The sequence below is a fragment of the Podarcis erhardii genome (genome assembly GCF_964252035.2).
Source record: "Podarcis erhardii genome assembly, chromosome: 1".
In the NCBI taxonomy this organism is placed as follows: Eukaryota; Metazoa; Chordata; class Lepidosauria; order Squamata; family Lacertidae; genus Podarcis; species Podarcis erhardii.
Window position 1 is genome coordinate 86,641,974 of NC_138497.1, and position 24,224 is coordinate 86,666,197.

At 47.3% G+C, this 24,224-nt stretch overlaps 2 protein-coding genes and 1 long non-coding RNA gene across 4 annotated transcripts in view; 1 reads left to right on the forward strand and 2 right to left on the reverse strand.

The window, feature by feature from the left end:
• SPEG (striated muscle enriched protein kinase) overlaps positions 1-4,498 on the reverse strand; it is a 109,221-nt gene extending 104,723 nt beyond the window's left edge. Inside the window, exon 1 of one of the 2 annotated variants that reach the window (XM_081839084.1) lies at positions 2,547-4,498. In XM_081839084.1, the coding sequence (XP_081695210.1) occupies positions 2,547-2,973 (427 nt within the window). In that variant the 5' untranslated portion in view covers positions 2,974-4,498. The remainder of the gene's footprint in view (positions 1-2,546) is intronic. The other variant, XM_081839085.1, reaches the window with a different exon arrangement.
• On the forward strand, positions 1,077-10,233 carry LOC309329028. The gene is made up of 2 exons (XR_014151031.1): positions 1,077-1,241; positions 8,777-10,233. It is a non-coding gene; the product is annotated as an uncharacterized lncRNA (long non-coding RNA).
• Positions 10,234-11,171: 938 nt separating this feature from the next.
• On the reverse strand, positions 11,172-23,741 carry DES (desmin). Its single transcript, XM_081839376.1, has 9 exons — positions 23,076-23,741; positions 18,787-18,847; positions 17,403-17,498; positions 16,987-17,148; positions 16,710-16,835; positions 15,698-15,918; positions 14,888-14,931; positions 12,700-12,782; positions 11,172-12,535 (listed from the first exon to the last, which is right to left on the reverse strand). The coding sequence occupies exons 1-9, from the start codon at positions 23,624-23,626 to the stop codon at positions 12,494-12,496; spliced, it is 1,386 nt and encodes a 461-aa protein (XP_081695502.1). The 5' UTR covers positions 23,627-23,741; the 3' UTR covers positions 11,172-12,493.
• Between the last annotated feature and the right edge of the window lie 483 nt (positions 23,742-24,224).

Consider the following 24,224-nt stretch of genomic DNA (forward strand, 5'->3'; position numbering starts at 1 on the left):
CATGTTTTCATGTTTGGTGATGGACCTGTTTCATGGGGCAGTTATAAACAGAGCTGTGTAGCATTATCTTCCACAGAATCAGAATACGTTGCAGCAACAGAAGCCTGCAGAGAGATCGCCTGGCTTGATCAACTCATAAAGGACTTTGGGTTGGTGAGAAAAGGGCCTGTCAGCTTGCTAGAGGACAATCAAAGTTGCCTGAAGCTGACACAGAGTGAGAAGTTCCTGGCCAGAACAAAACACATTGGGGTTAAATACCACTACATACGCCAGATGATCCAGGATGGACTTGTGGAACTATCCTACTGCAGCACCCAAGAGATGACTGCTGACATCCTGACGAAACCCCTACCAAGAGAGAGTTTCCAGAATCTACGTGTCAAGCTGGGACTCTGGGTGGTTGAATAAAGTTGTTTATGTTTTGTGTATGTTGTATTGCCTGAGAAGGGGTATGTGGGATGTAAACACAGGAGCAGTCAATGACAACATTCCTAGAGTGTACATGTTAGAACATGGGGAGGGATGTCTGTCCAGCAAGCAGGTAAACTTCCTGGGGACGGACTTCCTCCGCATGTGACCAGAGGTGGGTGTGGCCTCACCTGTGCAGGTAATGATAAAAGCACAGGGCAGGCAGCCACTCTCTCTCTTGCCTCTTGCCTCTTGCCTCTCTCTCTGCCATCTTCCTTCGATGAGGAAACATCTAAGGATGCCCTCTTGGCTCTCAGCCAAGAGAGGACAGTACTATCTTCCTATAAGTGCATGTTTCTAAGTGCATGTAACCTTTTTAAGCCTGCCTACCTTCTGGGATCATATTGTGAACAGAACGTGAGTAAACTCTTTTATACTTTTATAAAGACTGTGTCGTGTCTTGTATTTTAAGAGGGAACAAAGGGGAAATTACCAGAGTAATTATTATAGAGGTTCTAGCGAACCTGTGCAAGCGTTACCGTTGCGTACTTAAAGGGGAATGTCTATAAACTCTGCTGATATTTTGGGAACTTGTTAGTACAAGTTGGATAAGGATATAATTAGTCAATATATCCTCTCCTGCACCCCAGAACATTCCCACATATATCTGAGCAGAGGTTACAGAACTGCGATGCAAAAACAGGGTGTATCGCCTCTGTACACGCCAGTCCTGGCCTATGTACTGCTGCCACCTTCCCAGTGGGCCCACTTTAACCCAAACCACCACCTTCCCCTATCTCTGATGCAAGCCGCGATGAAGGAATCTTCAGTTGGTAAGCTTCAGCTTCTATTGCGCACCCAGCACCACTGCAGAACCACAGATCATATTAAGTTTATGGAGGATGCTGGGAGGGAAGGATGATTCAGAAGATGGTGCCAGAAGCAACCTACGTGGCAGGGTGCCGGCAGAGTGTGAGGCATTTTTAATTTCCTGAAAGGACTCAGCTTTCAGATGCTACGGATTGCTGTGCTCACGTAGTGGGTAGGAAGGATGTGCCTGTCTAGAGCCCCTTATCTTTGCCAGGTTTGCTTTGCAGTTAAAAACACAGCCTTTGATACTATCTGCACCACAAGCTGAATTCTCCTGCAAGGTTTCAAAGCAACCTAATAGGTCCTCCAGGGGTCTGCTACCTAATTTCAACATCAAAATTCTATCAGCAGCCAGATTCAGAGCTGCTGGGAAGCCTTATCGCAGACATGTAAGAGAAAGCTCTGGTTATTAGGAACGACATGGAGCTGCCTTATAACAAGTCAGGCCAGTGGTCTATCTTGCTCAGTATTGTCTACACTGATTGGCAGCAGCTCTTCGGGATTTCATGCTGGGCTTTCCTACATAGAGATACCTTATGCAAGCAAAGCAAGTGCAGTTCCTCTGAGCTATGGCCCTTCTGTAAATAGGGATTGCCGCTCTGTATGTGCTCAGAGACACTTACTTCCTTATGTTTAATTTGCACCCCAGCGATGACAAAAAGTATGAGGAGTACACAGATTCTGGGGCTCCTGCTTCAAATTTAGTCCTAATATCTGTCTGTCTGTCTGTCTGTCTGTCTGTCTGTCTGTCTGTCTGTCTGTCTATCATCTACTAGCTGCTGCTGCTACAGCACTTCTTTGCCCAGTTCTATCCAATGAAAAAGGCCCAAGTGTTTACGGGGCGACAAGTCTTCAACACGGCCTGCAGGAAGCCCCCATTCTTCTGCAATGCCTCTACCTGCGGCAGAGGGCTGTTCCATGCCTCTGATACACTTCTAAAGAGCTGCAGGGGCTCAAGCCTGCCCAAGAGCCAACAACCAGAGTGGACCCCTTGCACCACTAATCCCAGAGGCACTCCTTGGAAACTGCTGTGTTGACTCACTCTGTGAATGGTCTGAGGCATAATTTCACCACTTCTAGGGCTGCGCTGGAAAGAGGGAGAAGCACTAGCTGTGGTTTAACCCTCAACAGGTCTGAAGACCTGGAGCCACCCATCTCTGAGAAGAGCAGCAATCACGGATCCTTTCACAAACCTTCTTGCTGCTGGTACAGAGACCAGGCAGAGCACCTTTGCCCACCGCCACCGCCACCTCTCACTTTGCCCGTACCTTCCATATCTGCGACAGTCACGGTGGCACTGCTGACCGCTTCGCCATGTTCATTCTTGGCCATGCATTTGTAGACCCCGGCGTCGGCTGCTTTGCAGCTGCAGATCCGGAGGCTGCCATACTCCTCCTCTTGGCCGTCCTGCTCCTTGGTGGATGCGATGGGCACTTTCTCCTTGTACCAGCTCAGGTGCGGCTGGGGGCTGCCTGCCACCACAACCTTCAGCAGGATGCTGTGGCCGATGCTGACCGTTGTGTCCGTCAGCTCCTGCAGGAAGACCGGCGCAGCAGCAGCAGCAGGGCTTCCCTGCTCAGTCGTCGCAACTTTGGCTCTTTTGGGAGGGATGGCAGGGCTTGGGGGGGCTCTCCCTGAGCCCCGTCCCGTCCCCCCAGCCGGATGGAGGTTGCTCTGCCCCTGAGATCTCTGCATGGCTCGGTGGGGCCTGCACGCCTCTCACGTCGAGTACTGCCTGGGCTTGCAGATCTAGTCCATAACAAAAGCCCCTCTTCTAGCAGGCTGGGAATCCCACCGGCCACCTGGGCCCTGGCAGCGCTCCCCAAGCAGCCGTCCCCCTTGCTTGATGTTCACCCTCTGCGCGCGTGTGACCTCCCACCCCCGGCTGCTGGGTACCTGCCAGGGGGCATGGACGCTGCAGCCCCAGGTGCCTGCCCACCCAGCCGGACAAAGTCCCAGAAGGTCATTCCTCTGCCGGGCAGGGGGTTATTTTTAGGATGCTCTCAGGTTGCAGCCAGCCCATCCCAGCACTTCAAGAGAGCCGGGCTGGTTGGTGCAGGCTGAGACGGCCCTCCTGAGTTTGCTCACCAGCACTCACTTCTCCCCAACCCACAACTCCTAAAACTTTCCCTACCTCTTAGCAAACTTGGTGCCTCCCTTATCCCAAAGGATCCCCCTATTTTTTCTTTTCTGTGGAGCCCAGGACCAATGAGTCCCCAGCCCCTATGCAGTTTCTAACATGCCCCCCCCCCGTCTCCCCCTGCTCCTCCTCCTCCCAAATAGCAGCTGCCATCTGATGTGTCACATTCCTTGACCCAAGCTGAGAAGAGCAGAGCGCATGACTGGGGCGGCTTAGCTTTCCTCGCAAAGATAGACATGGGAGGATGGGGCTTTCCATATTAAGGCCTTGGGGGCTTCTCAGGCCCAGCCCTCCCTTACCTGTCCCTACGCAAACTGTGCTGGGGACACCTGGAAGACTGGCTGGGGAGACAATGGGAGCTTCCAGGCCCAGCCTGCTCTGTGAGCGTTATCCTGATTTAAGAACAGAAGCAGAGCCCGGCTGGATCAGGCCAGTGACCCACCTGGTCCAACTTCCTGTTCTCACAGTGGCTGACCAGATGCTTGTGGTGAAAGTGCAAGCAGGATCCGAGCGCAGGAGCACTCTCTCCGCCACTGTGGTCTCCAGCAACTAGCATTTGGAAACTAGTGGAGGAACAACATAGCCGTTGTGGCTGGCAGCCCTCAGTAGCGCTTTCCTCCCTGAATTTGTCTATTCTTATTTTAAAGCCATCTAGGTTGATGGCTATCACTGGCATTTGATCCCACATGTATTCCAGTACATTTCCCCCAGCCACTTTCCCTGCTGAAAAAAAAATCCAATCTTTGGGAGAAATGGGTTTGTAGTGCAAGAGCTCCCCACTCACTCTAATGGTGCAACTTGATTATATGGTGGGATCTCACCCTCAAAATAGTGACAGTTTGGAAGTGTGTTTTCCCCATGTAGCCCAGTGGCCACAAGAATATTGAAGTACAGATCTTTTAAAACATTATCCACCCCCACTCCCCAAAACAGAAAACCTTTGGTAACAGTTTTTTCACATCCTCTGCAGAATCCATATCTGCATTTAATAACGCTTCACACTTACTTAACCGTGTATGCATAGCACTCTTCTTAATCTATATAACCCACTACTATTTAGACATAGTCATATACCCCCAAAATCACCAAAATCTCACTTTAATAATTTATATAAATTCATTTAATCTGCTTCCAATATTTCTAAAATACATTGCAATACTTGTTGTTGTTGTTGTTATTGTTGTTGTTGTTATTGTTGTTGTTATTGTTTATACCCCGCCCATCTGACTGGGTTTCCCCAGCCACACTGGGTATGGGGGGGGGAATTCGGCTAATGTAGGGCTTCTATACATCTGGATTTTGCCATACGTCCTGGATCTTAGGCAAGTCAATCAAAAAATTGGCGCTTTTGTAAAAAAAAGCTCAATAATATGGTTTTTATCAATCTACAATGAGCATCCCAGTGAATTAAGTTGAAATACCAATGAACTATCTCACTAAAAACATACTACATAAACAGTACGATTTATCATTCACATTGTCTTTAAACTCTTATTTGATATTGTAAGGGATATCACTGAAATATTCCAAAAGCTGTCTGTAAAGTTATTCAAAATCCAAGAACAATGATGTAAGAGTGCCTGGATGATGGGTGGACACAGGGTGTTAGAGTTTTGTAACAGATTAGCACAGAAGAAGGAAGTGAATGCAGAACAAAATTAGATGCTAGTTATGGTCTTCCTTTTCTTAGATAGGGTTCCTACTTCACACTAGCAGTTTAAACAGTAACACATATTGTCCTTGCAAAATTGCATTTTAGTTTGCCGTGGCTGACAATTTTTTGTCAAAGCTCAGTATGTTTTAAGAGTTAAACCTTTGCCGTCAGAAATAAGTACCATTGGGTTCCTTACTCCTAGGAAACTATGCATTTGAGTGCAACCATGCTGATCTTAATAAATTGAGCATCATGCTGTGTGCTGCTGCTCTTTGTGGGGGTGTGTGAGTGTGATTATATACACCTATAATAACTGATCAACACATCTCTCTGCATTTGGGGGTTCTTCTTGAGGATGTAGGTGGCTATGGAGGGGTCTGTCATTATCATTATCATCATCCTCATCATCATTACTGATATTGTTATTATTTATTAAACTTCTATACCACAGTTCATCCAGAAATCGCAAGGTGGTTTACAAATGACTCAGGACTCTTGCACGTCAGCATTTACTATTACACCACTGCCAGAAGCAAAAGTGGGAGGTAATATGATCTGGTTTGTAGCAGGAAGCAGAAAGGAAGATAGCACTGGTTTTGTGTTTGTGGAGTGGGTGGGGAGAGGAGAAATAAGAAACACAGCCAGGGAAGATAAAAAAAGAATTAGGGCATTGGAGAAGGAATGGAGAGAACGTGCAAGTCCCCACTCGGCCATAATGCTCACCTGGGGCAGCTGTCATCTTTCAGCCTAGCTTACCTCCCAGGGTCTTTGTTCAGATTAAATTGGAGGGGGCAAAACAATGCACATCAGTATGAGCTCCTTGGAGGAAGGGCATGATATAAACGTAATGAATTAAGAGAGGGAGGCTGGCAAGAGCTGGTAAAGATGGATGGGAAGAGGGGGGGGGAGAAGGAGGGAGGAAGAGGAAGGTTATGGACACACAGGCAGATGAAACCAGAACAGAGACCTGAGAGTGCAAGAAAAAGGAGGCAGGGAGAGAGACAGAATAGGGGAGGCACAGAGCCAGATAGTGCTGGATCAAGGTTTTGGGGACATCTGCTAAATCTGGGGAGCCCAGGGCCAAGAAAACAGGAAGGATAAACTCTGCACTGGAGGAACATTGGCAGAGTGGTAAAATCAGTGTAGGTTCCAGCTACATGATTTGCTACAGAAGGCTCTGACAGGTGGAGGAGCCAGGAGCAGCCCACAGCCTTATGTAGGATAATTGTAAAAAACCAGCCCGAGAGAAATTGATGGATAACAATAATCAACAATCATAAAACGCAATGAAAGCAAAGGATCAAAATTAAGGCTCCTCCTGCTCTGGGATTCAATCCATTGTGGAGAACTATTGCATAGCCTGGTGCCAGGACCGGGGAAGGGTTGCACTATGCTGCCACCTGCTGGATATCGGTTGCCTTTTTCACTGCAAAGTAGAGCGCCAGGTACGGTAGTTTAGTCGATCTCATGTATTGGATCAGGCAGGTCCTTTGAATACATTGCACTCCTTTTGCATTAAAAGTTATTCTCTTGGGCCCAAAAAGAACCTTGTCTCTTCCAAAAAGACTTGCGGGGGGGTGGGGGCAGAATGACTTCCCGTCTCTGTTCTTGGTGAAAGCCCTTCCTGCAATCTATTTAGGGCAGTAGCGAGGAATATTTCTCAGCCCGAGGGCCACATTCTGACCTGGGCAACCTTCTGGGGGCCACATGCCTGTGGCGGGCAGGGCCACAAGCAAAGGGTGAATTTTACTTTTGTACAGTAGGCTAACAAAAACTTTTACAAGTACAGTGGTACCTCAGGTTACATACGCTTCAGGTTACATACGCTTCAGGTTACAGACTCCGCTAACCCAGAAATAGTGCTTCAGATTAAGAACTTTGCTTCAGGATGAGAACAGAAATTGTGCTCTGGCGGCGCGGCGGCAGCAGGAGGCCCCATTAGCTAAAGTGGTGCTTCAGGTTAAGAACAGTTTCAGGTTAAGAATGGACCTCCGGAACAAATTAAGTACTTAACCTGAGGTACCACTGTAATGGGGAAAATTTATAAGTTACCTTGCAGAACACTGAAAACAATTAAAAATTTTGGCAGGATCGTAACAACACTTGTAATGTAACAAGAACTATGGTAAGAATGGAATTTTAAGGCAGGACAAGAGTCTCAAACAAAGATGTGCTCTCCCAAGCCCACATTTCCAGCATTTTCGCACTTCTGTCTCAATGACATTTATGCCGCCTTGGTCATGTCCACAGAGTGGAAGATGGCAGGATCCCCAAGGAGGTGCTTTACAGGGAGCTGAGTTGGCAGACCAACTCTGCACTACAAAGATGTCTGCAAACATGGCATGAAGGCTGACATCATCCCTTCCAGACAACCACAGCGCCTTGAGACAGTCAGATTGTGCGTCCACAGCAGTGGCCAGAGGAGGAAGGACTGCTGGGGAGGAGCACAGAAAGAAGAAATGCACTGGTCCATCTGTAGCAGTGAAACCAGAAGCCTTCATCTGCCCTACCTGCAATAAAACATGTCTCTCCTATATTGGTCTCCACAGCAGGCACTGTAACTCTCCAGCAGTTTGACTTTACCCTTGATGGCTCACTCTTCCAATGTCTCTTGAGACAGACGGATGCCAGCAATAGGACTCTACCTTGTAGACTTGCTGTAAGGATTTCTGAGCTAATGTATGTGAAGGGCTTTGAACACTCAAAAGGTGCTATATAATAAAGTTGTTATTCAGCCTTGTCAACGAAATGAGCACATCTCGGGCTTTAAGCCTTTGAAGATGGTGTAGCGAATGAAAAGAGAGAGAGAGCAAGGAAAAATATAATGATGAATGCATTTCTCCATCTCTTTTTTTTTTAAAAGAATATTTATTAAGATTTTACAAAGTCATGCATACAAAAATACATAATAAAAAAAGAAAAAATACAAAAAACAAAAAACAAGAAAAATAAACAAATAAAGAAGTTAAAACAGCATTTCTCCATCTCTAGTTCTATGGGGGGCCCAGGGAACTCTGGTGAAACTGAACAGTGCTTCAGAAAATGCTAAACACCCCCACAAGAAATGCTAAGAGCAAAGCTGCCCCTCCTGTTTTTTCTTAACAGAGAGCAGCTGATATTCCACATGAGGAAAAAGAGCCTTCTGGCAAATTAGATAAAGATGATAGAAATCACGGGCTTACATGCGGGGCTAATGAGAGTTTGTGTTTGGTGGGGCTGTTATTGCACCAGCGAAGGAAGCTTAGCTAATAAAGCGATCCAATGATTGCAGGGGGTGGACTTGATGACTCTCAGGGACCCTGCCAACTCTACAATTTTCTATTTCTGTGCAATTCTATCATGGACGAAAAACTGCCAAATATTCTTTTTTAGCCCTGAGCAATGAACCACGTGCTGGTTCACATGATACAATTACTCTGGAAGGAAGCCACACTTCCACACATGCTCGTAATAAAGACACCTATGCATAGTGTGAGGCACACAAGAGTTTGTGTCATTACCCAGTATTCTCCCATGCAGGCAGTGTGCGGAAGTATAGAAGTATAAATGGGTGTGTGTGTGTTTAATCTTATAAACCAACAATTCTGGGAAGAATGACAAATCTCTTACAGAAAAGCAGCAGCATGCAAGATCAATGTGCCTAAGGGTGTCGCCAGATGGACCTTTTATAGCCTTTCTCTGTGGTTCATTCCTTTTGTTTACAGGGAATCCACAAAACATCAGCCCTTCCCGACAAGCTGTTTATTGAGCATTCATTCTGATTTGCTTGCAGGTATATTAGAAAATGTTAGCTATTTAATTAGCATTCACTCTGATTTGTTTGTGGGGAAGTTAACTGACTTTGCACCAAAGCAGTATCATTTTATACTTCTGGTGCATTTCCCCAACACTTCTCTCACTGCAGACAAAGCCCATTGGTGTATGGAGAAGGGTCATCGCTCAGCGGTGGATCTTCTGCTTTGCATCCCTGGCTCAATCTCTACCCATCTCAAGTAGGGCTGGGAAAAACTCCTTGCCTGAACCCCTAGAGAGCCATTGCCATCTTAACGGATGCTAGTGAAAATCCTCAGAGCATGAGGCAGTTCATTCATGGAAAGCTGGCATACTTAGAGAACAAAAGAGAGCAGGGAAGGCAAATATCAAGTGTGTGAACTCAGAATTCTTCTTTGGGTACCAACGCGGTTCTGTAATTCACCCGACAGTTGCCGGTGGTACATCTTTGTGCACAACATTGGACTGGGAGGGGAGATGTAGAAATCCTGGGTACAAAGTGGACTTTTTGTGCTTAGCAGTCCAGAAGACAACACAGCTGTCAGTACATATATTAGTTCATGTACATAGCGGATATATAATGTACTTATTAAGTGGACGGAAGAAAGCTTCATCAAAAGATACACCCATTTTAATAAAGAATATGACAGATTATTAAACATTACCTGCTCAGCCATGCAGCATCCCAACATCTGTAGTATTTCATATAATCAAATTAATGTTGATCCAAGACATGAGAGTTATGGATACAAGAACTCTTATTGATTCAAAATCCAGGTGATCTATTGATTTTAAAAGTGTGGCTCTTCTGGCCCCATGCTGGGGTGTGTGTGTGTGTGTGTGTGTGTGACAGAGAGCATATGCATACACATTTCCATATACTGTATACATGCATAAACACATACATGCACATATACTTGTTGAATATTTTCAGCTCATGGTCAGTGACGGCCTTCCGTGAATCACTGGCCTGCAATAGGCCAGTGGACGTTTGTAATTTGCTCTTGAATTTCCAGAATAGTGTTACTAAAAGTAAAGTCACATTAGTTTTTGCAACTATATTATGCATCAACAAACATTGCATGTTATTAATATTTTCAGTGGCAACTGATAATATTTCAACTGTCAAAATGAATTTTGATACTGCCTAAATACTTAGGAAGGTAATTTCTTTGCAGAGACAGCCTTCTGTCACAGATGTATATTTATGTGTTAGTCGTGAAAGGGTAACTTGTTGATTGCAAGACCAATTTCAGAAACGAACATGTTTGTTACAGGAAAGTAGCGATACTACAGTATGATAAGTATTTGGTGCTTTTATTGTTGATGATTAATGCTGGAAGGTTGTTTTTTTAATTATATGGTTGTCAATACATATGTCTTACAAAGATGTTCAAAGCAGCCTGGGAATTATTATTCATTACATTGTAACTGCATCCATTGGCTTTGCCTGTTGCGTTTTTGCTGCTTTTGGTGAAGCCCACTTTTCTTTTGTTTGCAGATATAAGTCAAATCTCCCACTGCTTGGGCTGCATTCGTATTTTAAAATCAGCAAATAGATTACTCAAGAGGGGAAGGGTTACATCTAGATTCATCTTTTATGCACAGAAGTATTCCAAGTATTCCTTTTGTCACACAGGAGAGTCCATTTCAGGAATGCCATGAAGCATCCTCAAACCTGAAGTTATAAATAACAGTCCTTAAGATTTGCATAGCACTTTGAAGAATGGAAGTGCTTCCCATGCATTATCTTAGCAGCAATCCTTCCAACAGCCTTATAAAGCAAGGACAGGGAGACTGTGGCCCTCTCTAGGTTCCTGGACTACAACTCCCATCTCCCCTAACCATTGGCCCTGCTGGCTGGGGCTGATGGGAGCTGGAGTCCAACAACACCTGGAGGACCACAGGCACCCCATCCCTGCTGTAAAGTAAACCAGTATTGTGGGGCTCATGGGAGTGTGGACCCCTTTCTTCCTGGGCATGGGTATCCAGGAGACCTTGGGCTGCAGTACAGAGTGTAGGTTCATGTACGGTTGCTCCTGTCTGACTCTGAGGCACATCCATGTGCTTGTAACAGCTGCATGGCAGAGAGAAGTCTAGCTGGGTGCTGCTTCTCCCATCTCTAGCACTACCAACGGAGGAGACGGTTTGATCAAGCCATTGTGTGTCACACAGTTCTCGGAAGGCACAGAAGCCCGGTTTTGATTGAACATTGACCAGACAAGACTTTTATCATCATTATTCATAAAGAATTGTGTGTGATCACATGGGATAAGACTCGCCCAGCCAAAGGCATGCAACGGGACGGGAAAAGACACAGACCACCAATTTTGTGCTCCATAGTTTATTAATCACTTGGCAGAGCCAGGGGCGTGCTGGGGTGGGAGGGTCAGGGGCACACAGCATCTCTCCATCTCCTCCCTCCTCTTTCACTCACACACCCACCATTTTTTTTCACACTCTCGCTCTCTCTCCCCCCAAATCCATCACCTGCCAGTTCCTTCTCTTATCTTCTACAGCTCCTGTAAATGGCCCCTTGTATGCAGCAGCCCCTACAAGAGAGATTGGGATCTAGGATGGGGATAACACTCAAGATAGGGATGCCTCTAGCTGGCACCCTTCGGTGCTGTTCTTCCCTCCTTGGTGTTTCCCATAGCTCACACCCCAAGTCTAGGAGCTTTGCTTTGCAGCAGGTGTGGGTTCATTTACCCTAAGCAGTCCCACTCACTTCCTCCTTTAAGGGGGCCCAACCCTCCCAACCTTCTGCCCGCTGCCCTGGCAGGAAATCCCAGCATGGGTGGGAGGGTAAGCGCTTGTCTGAAGCCAAAACTGCAAGCTAAGAATATCAGGAGAGCTGCTTCCTTGGAGGGACTGACATTCACTGAAGCTAGAGATAACAAGCCCCTCCCCACAACCCTCCAGGCAAGGAGTCCTGCTCCACTGCAGGAGGTGGGGTGAGGAGAGGCGCACTGTGGCTTTGGTCTCGGAGGCAAGGCTGGGCAATTGGCTCATCTCCGTCCTCTGGGCTGTGCCAGCTTCCCCTGCCTCCTTCCCCTGTCCCCTCATAGCCTGCAGACCAGGCACATTTCTGCTGCAGCAGATGGGCCTTGAGGGGACAGGGGGCCTGTGGCGGCACTCAGGCTGGGGGTGAAGCTTCACACATGGCTGTCATCAGGGCATGTTGGTGGAGAGTCAGTGCCTGCATGGTGCATGGGTGAGAGATCGACACTGCAGTCGGCGGCCAGAGCTTCAGACCCTATTGCAGCAGGAAACCTCCCCACCCCCAACACAGAAAGGGCACAGGAACATACGCACTGATGCACACACACACACATACACAGCTGCCCCTCTCTTTCAGTGTTCCTAGCCACATCCACCTGCAGCTTCTGGGACAGGAAAAACAGAAGGGGAGCAGAAAGAGAGAGGCGTTGGGAAATGGGGTGCAGGGAGAGCCATGCGCACGCACGCACGCACGCGCGCACACACACACACGTGTATGTATGCGGCTGGGTGTGTGAGGTTTTCCAAGTGGTGCCGTCACAGAATGGGTGAATGGGAGACTGCGTGGGAGCTAGCGACCCCGGGCCTTTGCACGTGGTAGGGGAGAGGGTTTTGAGATGGGCCAGTTGCCTCTCTGGGGACGAAAAGATCTACAGCATTTCGTGTTGCTGCTGGAGGGCTTCGCTCACCACCTAGACAAAGGAAGAGAAAGAAAGAGAGGGATTCAGTCCTGATGCACACCATATCTTTAAAGCACATTCAACGCGACTTTCCCCAAGGAATCCTGAGAACTGATCATCAGTTTGCATGTCTCCCCCATTCTACCTTCCTGGCTTCTCCAGGTCTGCCCACTCACCTCCCCATCGCGTGTCTCAATGGTTTTGATGGTCACTGTTTTTTTGGTGTGGACCTCAGAGCCTCGCTGCTCTGGGCTGGTTTCTGTACATAGGAGAGAAAAGAGACATCAGTAGTTGCTGGTGGCTGTGCTCAGGTTGCTGTATGAAGATGGAGCAAGGTCAGTAAAAAGCGTCAGGCTGTGGCTGAGAGCCTCTTCCTCCTAGAACACCTTTCCCTCTTTCATAACATGCCAGTCCTTGCACAAGCCTCCTCTTCCTGGCGGTAGTATCAGCTTCCATCCCTAGACCAGCTCAACTTTCTACAAGTTCCATCTCCCACTGTGGTTTCAAAAGTCACTAAGAGAGGCACACCTTCCTCCGGTCCACATGGGTGCATGCCTCTGTAGTCATAGGCACATTCAGCTGTGAGCACCCCACAACCACTGTACATAAGTGCATGTTCCCCCATTTAACCCTGCCTTTGTTTTCACTCATCCCGTACAGTCAAACCTTGGTTCCCAAATGGCTTGGTTGCTGAACAAATCGACTCCCGAATGCTGCAAACCCGGAAGTAAGTGTTCTGGTTTGCGAACGTTTGTGGAAGCTGAATGTCCGACACGGCTTCCGCTTGAGTGCAGGAAGCTCTTGCATCCAATTGGAAGTTGCGCCATCGGGTTTTGAATGGTTTCAGGAGTCAAACAGTCTCCCGGAATGGATTAAGTTCGAGAACAAAGGTACCACTGTATATTAACTTAGAAGATGGTCACATTATGGAAATTGCAGAACAAAAAGGAGTCCCTTTCCTTCCCTGTTCTCTCCCAGCTTCATCTTATGGATGCACACACACTGATGCAAACACTCTTTTGCCACCTTGGCACACCGTGCATTTATTCATTTAACCACAGACCACCTTTGGCATTGCTCTAGCACAGTCTTCCCTAAGGATGTCCTCTCCAGAAGTCTGGGACTGCAGCTCCCATAAACTCCAGCTAGCATGGCGTATGATCAGAGGTGATGGGAGTTGTAGTCCAGCCCACAAGTTGAGGAAAGTGGCTCTGGCATCATCCAATCAAGGGGTAAGTCATGACTGTCCAAAAATCTGGCATGAACGTAAGTCACCCCCACATCGTGCACCTCCTCTTTCCCTTCCCAACCAAATATAGCACTACCCACTTGTGGCAAAGCAAGCCATCTCCAAACCCAGCTGCTGGCTCAGCTACAGCAGCAGCTCCAAGCCAAGGTCGGAGTCAGAATTGGAAACAACAACAATGATACTGATTTGGCTTTGAACTTTTGCCAAATGAACTGTTTGAATAACCTATTATTGATTGAATAATCTTCTAAGGGAACATGCATTTGGGTGAAGAGCAGAAGTCTCAGAACACAGAATTGGATGATGATATGTGATGGACTTGCAACGGTTTGTTACATAGCTAAAATAACATGTCATGGTATTGAGTAAATATTGTATTGCATTGAATTTCAGCCTTTATAATTTAGTTTTATACATGGGGAGTTGTTGTTGCTTTGATATATTATTTGAAAAGCAGTGGTCATCTCTGCTGGCATCAGCTTATGATGTCAGTGCAGAACAAATGCGTCAGAAGGACACTGGGGGCGCTCAGAGGGAGAGATGGGGTCTGTTCAGCTCAGGAGGCAGTCAGAACATCTCCAGGTAGAACTACTTGTTGTGTACAAATGCATGTAACAGAACACCAAGTGTTAGTTGTAGGATTTTCAGCTGTAGGGCAAATCCGTTTTGGAGGTGGATTTGAAATCCAGAAGTGGAGGGTGGAAGGAAATGCTTCATCCTTCCTCCACCTCCTTCTCTTCCACTGAAACTTAACCCCTAGCCTTAACCAAGGTACTACTTTCAGTCCATCTACTGGGTACTTTCAGCCACATTTACCCTTGCAAATGCATGTCTGGAACTTGGGGGGGGGGCATGTTGGGAGAGGCACACTTTTTAACAGAAAAACACCCCTCCCTCCCCACTTTGCCCTCCAAATGGCTCCATTCCCTTGCATATGCTGGTGCTAGCAGGGATATTTAGCATGTAACTCACCACCATTTGATGCTCCCTAAATTGGGCCTGACTCTTCAACTGCTGCTCTTCTCTTTTTTCTTTTTAAGTGAACACATTAACATTCCCCGTCCCCCTCTTTCTTTTACCAAATGCATAATGTGCACAGGCATTATGTAACTTACCTCGGAAGTTGATTGCAGAAAAAGTCTGAATGGGCAGTGAAATTCTACACAGAAAAGGAGAGGAAGAGAGTCAGTTCAGCCACGGACTTCTTCCTACTCAGACTCCCTTTGGTCTAACAGCCCTGAACCAACAATCACTATGCTCCACCTTCCACTTCTCTTTATGAACAGACTGTGTGCCTTTTGCTCCTTTACTGGAAGATCGTTTCCAGTTCTCTCATCATGATTTCTAAACCTGCTCCTTCTCACATCATCCAGCTTCATTCTAAAACATGGTCGTCAGTACACCAACATATTTAGCAAAAGGGGGGAAAACAAGGTGCAATTTGACCTTTGAGATATTAGCTAGCCTCTTTCTTTCACAGCTGAAGGTTAACTTATGGCTTGTGGACATGTCCACTTGCCCTATGCCTAGAAAACACGGGTCTGAATGGTTTTCTGTTTGCCCCACCTGCTCTTTGGCATTGAATCAGAGGAAAACCCAACTGACGTTTGCTTTGATTCAGCAGTAAAGATCAAGTTTTCCCAGGGGACGTGGTGGGACAAGTAGAAGTCTGGATGAGCATTAAATCATATGTCACCATAGAAGAGCAAATTTTCTTCCCAACTACAGTCCCTCTTTGCTGTTAAGAAACACAAGGAATATAATGGGCCTTTGTGCCTCACCACCACACTAGGACCGCAGGGTCAGCTGCTCAAAATCTGCTGCTTGCAGTTCCTCAGAGCAAATATATCTGGGATTAAACTGTCAGACAGTGCCCAAATGCATGTCCCAGGCCTGAAAAATTGCAGGTGGGGGGCAGCACTCACCTGCTTTCTTCACCCTCCAGCAGCTTGCGGTAAGTGGCAATCTCAACATCAAGGGCCATCTTGACATTGAGCAGGTCCTGGTATTCGCGCAGGTGCCTTGCCATCTCATCCTTCAAGTGTCGGATCTCCTCTTCAAGCCTCTGGATGGTGTCCTGATAAGTGCCGGCCTCGCCAGCAAAACGTTCCTCCATCTCCCTCATCTGTCTCATCAAGGAGTCGTTCTGGAAGCAAAAAATGGGGAAATAAGCACTTCAGAACCTCTGTATGTGTCTGCGTAGGAGAACAATAGTCACGTCTCAGATTCTTTGTTCTCTAGCTGCAGTTATCTGATGAAAATCATAGCAGCAGGATGAGGATGGGTTACAGCATTTTAGAGGAGTAAGAACTAAACTTGATGAATGAGGGGAAATTGCAGAGTGGGAGGACAGGACTGGCAATCAAGAAAGGAGGCAGGACTCAAGAAGCCAGAGCTTCCACAAAAGCCCAGAAAAGAACAACTCTGTTCCACCTCCAGTATGCTGAATTTCAAGGAAGTGCAAAACAGACCCTCCAGATTTTGTGGGATGACATATCCCATTGGACATGGGAGGTAGATTCCAACATCTGGAGGGCACCATATTGGCTACCCCAATCTCTATTTTGACTGGCAGGGACTTTAGTATCTCATGCAGAGGTGTTTACTAGTCCTTCCACATGAGATCCTTTAGCTGTAGATGCCCGAGATTGAAGCTGGGACCTCAGTTGTGCATAATATGTGTTTGATCATTGAGCTACAGGCCCTCTCAAAAGGGCTGCGAATGGCAATCACATCAGCCATCAACACAGAAATGCGGCCTGGTAAAATCAAGAGTCCTTTTTGTGTCTTGCACAGGTCTCTTGCGCCTCACTATCACTAATTCGTGACATTAGTAAAAAGTGATTAACATCAATTGACGTGGGGGCAAATGTTGCTCAATGGGAAATACTTGAATACGTGATCTGACTCTGCCATCAACTTGGCATGGCACCTCACCGTGCCCTTGAGCGCGTCAATCTCACAGGTGTATGACTGTATCTGGTGCCGATATTCCATCATCTCCTGCTTGGCTTGGCGCAGGGCATCATTGTTCTTATTTGCTGCCTGGGTCAGGTCAGACACCTATATGCAGAGAGAAGGGATAAGATAAGGTGTGTGTGCAGATTAATATAAGAAACAAACCTTTACCATACCATAAGCAACAGCCCGCACAAAGCTCCCCTGACCCCACTGCCAATGCAACTTGTTTCCTAGGAGAGTGGGTGTCCCATACCTTGGACTTGTACCATTCCTCAGCTTCAGAGATATTCTTTGCAGCAATGGTCTCATACTGGGCACGGATATCACGCAGTGCTGCTGTCAGGTCTGGCTTGGACACATCCATCTCCACCTGGACTTGCTGCTCTTGTAGCTGTGATTGCAGCTCTCTGATTTCCTGGAGGAACCAATGGCAGCAGAAGATCAGGACCAGTGCAAGTAGGGCTAGACTGATAAGTCTTATAGCATAGTAACATGTTCCCATACAACCCCATGTTCCACCCACATCCCTATAGCTAAACCTCCATCTCCACTCCTACTTAGTCACCATCCCCTTCAATGACTCCCCCTCTTTCCATCTGCCACTCCCCTTATGGCAGCCGTCATTTTAAGGAAGGAGCTGCAAGGGCACTTACAAAGATACACACTTACCTCTTCGTGCACCTTTTTGAGGAATGCAATTTCTTCCTGCAGTGACTCAATACGTCTCTCCAAGTCAATGCGGGCCAGAGTGGCTGCATCAACATCCTGTGATGGCAGAAAAAAGGAGACTTGGTTTCAAGGGTAATAAATGCAGTAGAGGCTGGCCACTATTTTAGGGGGTGAGGTGGAGAGGAAGGAACTCCAGGTCCTTGAAGAAACATTTATTTCAGGCCTAACATGTTTTGGAATAATGCTTATTTGGAGGCACATTCTGAATAGCAAATCCGATGAAGTGCATCAAACCACCATAGTAACTCTTCCAAAAAGCATCTTTTTATAAACTAGAACCAGTTGCCTGTGCAGTCAGGTGCCTGCATAGAAGCAACACCCAACTGCAAAGGCTACTGGTTCTAGTAGTTTGTGTAGATGTCATTTTGGATGCTTTTTTTCCGATACAAGTTATTAAAGTGCTTTATGTACTTGATCAGGAGTGCAAATCTCCAAAAGGATTATTCCAAAATGTGTTGAGCTTGAAATAAATCTTTATTTAAGCACTTGGGGTTCCTTCCTCTCAGTGATACTTTCCCAGTTTCATGGTCATTTTTCACTGTTACTGTGGCACAAATATGTTAAGGAGAAAAGATGCTTATGTTTAACTATTTGCTTATGAAAAGACCATGAAGCTGCCCCTCCGATCGCCAACTAACAACATCTGGGAATTTAGCCAGTCGTAAGTTTAGGAAATGCGTGGGACGAGCTGTCCCTCAGGGCCAATCCACAATCCCTGAACTAGGAGCAGGACACTCATTTTCTGGCACTCATGCCTGACCCTGCTGAACACCACTTAAAGGGAGCTGATACATGTATTATTATTATTATTATTATTATTATTATTATTATTATTAGTATTAGTATTAGTATACCTCCCTTAATCTGAAGATCTGTACCCATGATCTGTACCTCAACACCCATTTTGCTATAGGTACCCCAGAATGACTGAAAACTTCAGTCCAGAACAAAACTTCACACCCAAAGGTTATACATGTTGGATTGTTAACTGATGTTGCACTATACAGTGAGAGAGAGAGAGAGAATGTAAAACAGTAGAGGGCGCTGCATTAATTTAACGGTGGCACTAAACTTTAGGAAGAAGCTGAGCAGAAGGGGTGAGAGAAACAATACATTCTTCCCAGACCTTGTGAATGCTCCTACAAGGAAAACTTTGCTGTTTGGAATATGGTGCCCAAACAGCCTCTGTCAGACAGTGGGACCATTGACTTTCGATGGAGCAAGACTCGCCCTGTTATTTCATGAGCATTTTTCTCCTTCACACCCACTTACCCACCCCCCAACTGACCACACCAGAGGCAACCCAGGTAAGGTCTGGACTTACAGCTCGGAAAGCAGCCAAGTTGTTCTCCGCTTCTTCCTTGAGATGAATTTCCTCCTGCAGCCTGGGAGAGTGAGGCAGAAAGGAGGGTGTCAGACTGACAGATGAACCAGGCCCTCCAAGGCCTGGATATATAACACTGCATTGCACACACACATCCCAGGGGGCTAAAGCCTGTGTGTGGCTCCCCCAGAGCCCGTGACCTGTGACTCCATCCAAGCAGCAGGAGTAATGTGTGCGTCTGGAATGAGCGATTCTCTTGCATTCCAGGGGGTGGAGTGGGATCTGGCTGGGAGCCAGGCAGGGATGGGAGCTGGAACATGTCCTCTCATTGCCTGTTATAGTCAAAGGCCCAGGCACAAAAGGCATGAGCTCACTTGTGGATAATGCTCACTCCCCCTTCCCTTTTAGGGTAGCAGTGCTTGGCTGCACAGAGGCGGGCCTGGAGCATGGGACAGGGCAGAGACTACAAAGAAGAATCATGGAACAAGTGCTGAGAGGGGAGGGGTCTCCAGACTGGGATTCCAGGGAATAATGTGGACCCCCAGCCTGGGGTACTGGGAAATGGCAAAGGCATGGCACGAGCTATAAAGATATGGGGACAGGTGGAATGCCATTGAGCAGCCAGAATGCTAGGGATGATCTTCCAGGCATTTTGACATGGAAGATGCGTGACATCACCTAGGGGGAGATTTGGACACTAAGGGCAGGCTGTGGGCATCTGAAACTCTGATCACAGACAGCACTGGGATCCAGTTTCTGGCAAATACTGACCCCTTTACTATTGAACTCCACACATCAAGCCCCCACATACTCTACAGTGGCGGCTGCAAGGCCCTGGCCCCAGACTGTTCTAAGCTTCTGACATCCAGGACCAGACTTGAAAAAGCTACCTAAGACTACTACTCTTGTGTAGTACTCTTGGTAGACTATCCTAATGTGGCTGATTTACTATACTTCCAACGAGTGTGGGTGCTCTGTTAGAGCATTTAACCCTCAAGCAGAGGGACCAGCTTCTTCCCTGTGGTTACAAAGGGCCATGGAGTTCACAGTTCACTGCAAAAGTGTTCAATCACAGGCCACGCCTGCAACATACATTTAAAGCACTCTCATACTACTTTAGCAGGTCTGACTTCCCCCAACTGTAGTTTGTTAAGGGTGCTGAGGGTTGTTAAGAGACCACCTCACAGAGATACAGTTCCCAGCACCCTTCACAGACTACAGTTCCCAGGATTCCTTGGGGGAAGCCATGACTGTTAAAAGTGGTATAAGTGTGCTCTAAATATGTGTGGATGTGACCACAACTGGGGCACCAAAAGGAGCAGGGCTCTTGCAACTTGCAAAGTTGCGCAGAAGAGGGCAGTTCAGCGGGCGTAGCTTTGTCATGCAGACTTCCCCCAGTGTGGCCTGGGAGAGGTCTTTGCTTCCCGGGACCCTCTATCATGATTTCTCCTTTCTTTATCCTTCTGAAATGCCAGGATTTCCTGTCAACGTGCCCAGTCTTGATGGCTCAGCATTCCCTGTTTCCGGCTGTGCCCAGTTGTGCCCTGTCTGTCATAAGGGAGCTAAATCAGGAGGAGAAAATCTAGAGTGTCCGATTCCCTCAAGCTGGCCATGGTTTTGGGGGAATAGGCCTCATCCTTCATGAAAGGAAGATACTAAGATGCTTCCCCTCAAGGGCCTACATTTCTAAGAGGCTGTTTAAACTTTCTCACCCCAGGCCCTGAATTATTACCCAGTATTACCCAGAATCCATTGCTACATAGAAGGCTGGTTTAATGGAGGGGGGACAGTGTTGAAGGAGTCCTTGTTTCACTGTTTGGTGCTGCTTGTGACTCACTTGCAGGCCTGAAGTTGACTTTATTCTTCTTCATTTTGACTCAAGCTCAGAAGTCCTGTACCTAGTGATCTACATGGTTCTTCTTGCCCTGACCTGGAATTTATGGTTTGCGGTTGCAACAGTGGCAGGCAGAAACTGAGCAAGTCTGGCTTTCTCAATGATTGCATCTCTGCACGGAAACAGCTGCATTTCTTGTGTCCTATGTAGCTGCTAAAGATATAGTGCAACCTTCACTGGAGTTTTTGAATTAAACCTTGCAACCTTCACTAGAATTTTTGAACTACAACTCCTATCAGGCACAGCCGGCATGACTGCCCTCCCTGGGGCAGATGGGAATTGTAGTCCAAACATCTGAAAGGTGTTGGTGAATGCTGGCATGGAGCTTCCCTCAGGAGAAAAAGGTGGAAGTCCCACCAGGGGCAGCTGCTCCTGTACTTGCATAGCCAACCCTTGGTATTGGGGGCTGGTACAGATGGGAACTAGGCCGAATAAATAGGATGAGCTGCAGGGAATGGTGCCCTTCCCAATAACAAGGAATGCTTTGCCGCTGAAGAGCTAGGAGAGAGATTGCTGAGAAGGAAATAAATCAGGATTGGCACCGGATGAAGACCTATGGTCCTCTGGATGTTGTTGAAATTCTCCCATCACTCCTTATCATGGGCCATACTGACTGAGAAACTGGAGTCCAACAGCCCATATAGCTCAGGGTGTACAACATGAGACTCTTAACCTCAGGGTTGTGGGTTCAAGCCCCATGTGGGGCAAAAGATCCCTGTCTTGCAGGGGGTTGGACTAGATGACCCTTGTGGTACCTTCCAACTCTACAATTCTATGAAAGAAAAAACTCATCTGGGGGGCTACAGGTTTTCCATCCCTGGCTTAGACAATGAATGATGTGCTGAGTAAGTTAGCATCCTCACCACTGTACCTGCTGCAGCTCTTCAGCATAATAATTGAAGGACGAGAGCAAAATCTGGAAACAAGATCTTATAACCATCCCACAAATATCTGTGCACATGTTTGGAGCTTGGAGTTGGTTATTTTTAAAGCCTACCCTATTCCTAGGGACCAGGGTAAAGCTTGCAATGTTTTCTTATCTCAATTAGACCTTACACCAATTGTTTGAGGTAGGCTACTATTATGGCCATTTTATAGGCCTGTGATTGGTAGATCCTGTCTGGAGCTGGGATGTAAATGAACAGTTTGTAACAGACAGAGAAAAGGCTTAAGAGTGACCTTAGGAATGAGAGATAAGCTTAGGAGTAAGGTGCTCAGTCTCTTCAGCTTATCAAAAGAGAGGACAAGAGGTGATCTGATAAGAAGTGTAAGCAGCTATCTGCAGGCCAAGTGTCAAATAGTTTTCGTCTCAAATAGTGAGGGCATAACAGTCACTTTTGGTTGGGAATTCAGGCAAGATTTATTCTCATGAGAGAACAAACCTCAGTATCTAATACTGAAGCATTAAACACTACCTGCATGTGTGTGCATCTGGTACAGGCATACATGTGTTCAGTTATCCACATCTTCCAAATCAAAACAAGTGTTTAACGAACACAATTTAGTCCCCTTAGCTCAATAAAAGCAGTGGTGGGGTTTCTTGGCTTGGGAACAGATGGCACAGTCTCATCAGCACACTGTGTCTTTAAAATATATAACTCTCTAAACGAGTGTAAAAATTTCTAAAGACCCTTTCATCTTAGACAGAAATAGTTGCACTTAAACCTGATTGTGCCTCTTTACAACAAATGTCTACGTTTTACCAAACCATCTGGGCTTCTTGTGTTTATAAAGATTTAAAAGAAGCTTAAAAGTGAGAGGCAGGGCTGGTGCGGCAGAGAAGTCTGGACCATCACTGGACACACCCTAAACCCTGTTCTAAGAATAAGCAACTTGGCATGGGGTCTTGGAGCCTATATGGAGAAGAGATGCTTGTTTTTGCTGTGCCTTAGGAAAATGACCCACTTGTCTGAGATAGAGCACAGTTCTAGGGCATCAGTTATCTAGAAGCCCTTGGGTGTCAAGGCCTTTAAGATCAACTTTCTACAAAGAAGGAGAACACCTTCCATGAAAGGGATTGGAGTCTTGGGCAAGGACTGGAGTGAGTGCTGGTGGCAGTTTGGGCCAGAGTAGGGTAGTTTGGAGAAAAGGACAGCATCAGGGTGAAGGATGCCCAGTGCATAGGCAAGACACTCACTAGCCAAGGCCCTGGTCAAGGGTGGCAAAAGGTAGCCAAGCCTCTGTATTTCTTTTTGAAAGGCCAGGGATGGGAGATGATGACAACCGCAAAGTGAATATGCCCTGCCTTGCCCTGTTCACTCTGCTTCTGGTCAAGGAAGGCCTCTTGCTCAGGACAAGGAAAGAGCCCCAGCTACTCAAGCAAGCATGGGGAGGGGAGGGGATGAGCTTAGCAACCAGCCCATGGCAGCAAGGGCTGCTGGCACCTTAATCTCACCTCTGCTTCAGCTTCTGGAGGTCATCCAGCAGATTGTCCCTCTCCACATCAACACGTGCTCTCTGGTTGGTCAGCATCTCCACCTGGCGCCGCAGCTCCCGCAGCTCCTCTTCGTAGATCTCGGCCACCCTCGTGGGTTCCTTTCCCTTGAGCCGGTTGACTTCGGCCACCATGAGCGCATTCTGCTGCTCCAGGTAACGCACCTTCTCAATGTAGTTGGCGAAGCGGTCGTTGAGCTCCTGCAGCTCCACCTTCTCGTTGGTGCGCGTCTGCAGGAACTCCTGGTTCATGGCATCGGCCAGGGAGAAGTCGAGGAGCTCGCCGGCACCCTGGTAGGCTGAGCGCAGTGGGGCCGAGTAGCTGGCTCGGAAGCTGGACAGGCTGGGTGGTGCGGCACTGCGGGACACTTGGTAGACCCGCGAGGAGACGGAGCTGGAAGAAGAGCCCTTGCTACCGAAGGAGGCGCGCGGGAAGGAAGGTGAGGCTGAGCCAGCACCAAAGGTGCGGCGGTATGAGGAGAGTCTCTGGCTGGAGGAGTAGGATTGGCTCATGGTGGCGGCTGGACAGGACGGAGGCAGAGAGAGAACAGCTGCTCTGGGTGAGCAAGTCAGAGTCGGGAAGGGGAACTGAGCTCTGGCTATTTGTATCCCTGAGTGTTGACATCATCCCACTGTTCCCTCCCCGTTTCCCCCTTGCCCTCCTCCAGCTCCCATTTTGGAACAGCTGTGGATTCCTCTTGTCAGTGAGAAATCTCTTGTGGGGCGGGAACAAGCCAGTCATGGGATGCAACAGTTCCGTTCTGCTAGGCAACGGCTAGGCCTCATCTGGGAGTGGGCCCAGATCATGCCCGTGGGCCCTGAGGATGGTCAAGGGATACTGTGAAGGAGGGGGTGAAGTGGAAAGTACCAGCTTTGGAAAGTGAAAGGGGATGTGAGATCACTGAAAGAATAGGTCAGGCTTGATGACGGGGGAAAACTTTCGGATATGTAAACAGCTATGCCAGGAGCATGGTTTGGGAATAGGGGGAAAGAAGCAAACTCTATATTAGGACATTGAAATCCCACCACAATGAGAAACATAGCAAAACAAACATTCAGTACAAAACCACACACAGACACACACAACCCTAAAGGTTTTGGCAGAGAAGCA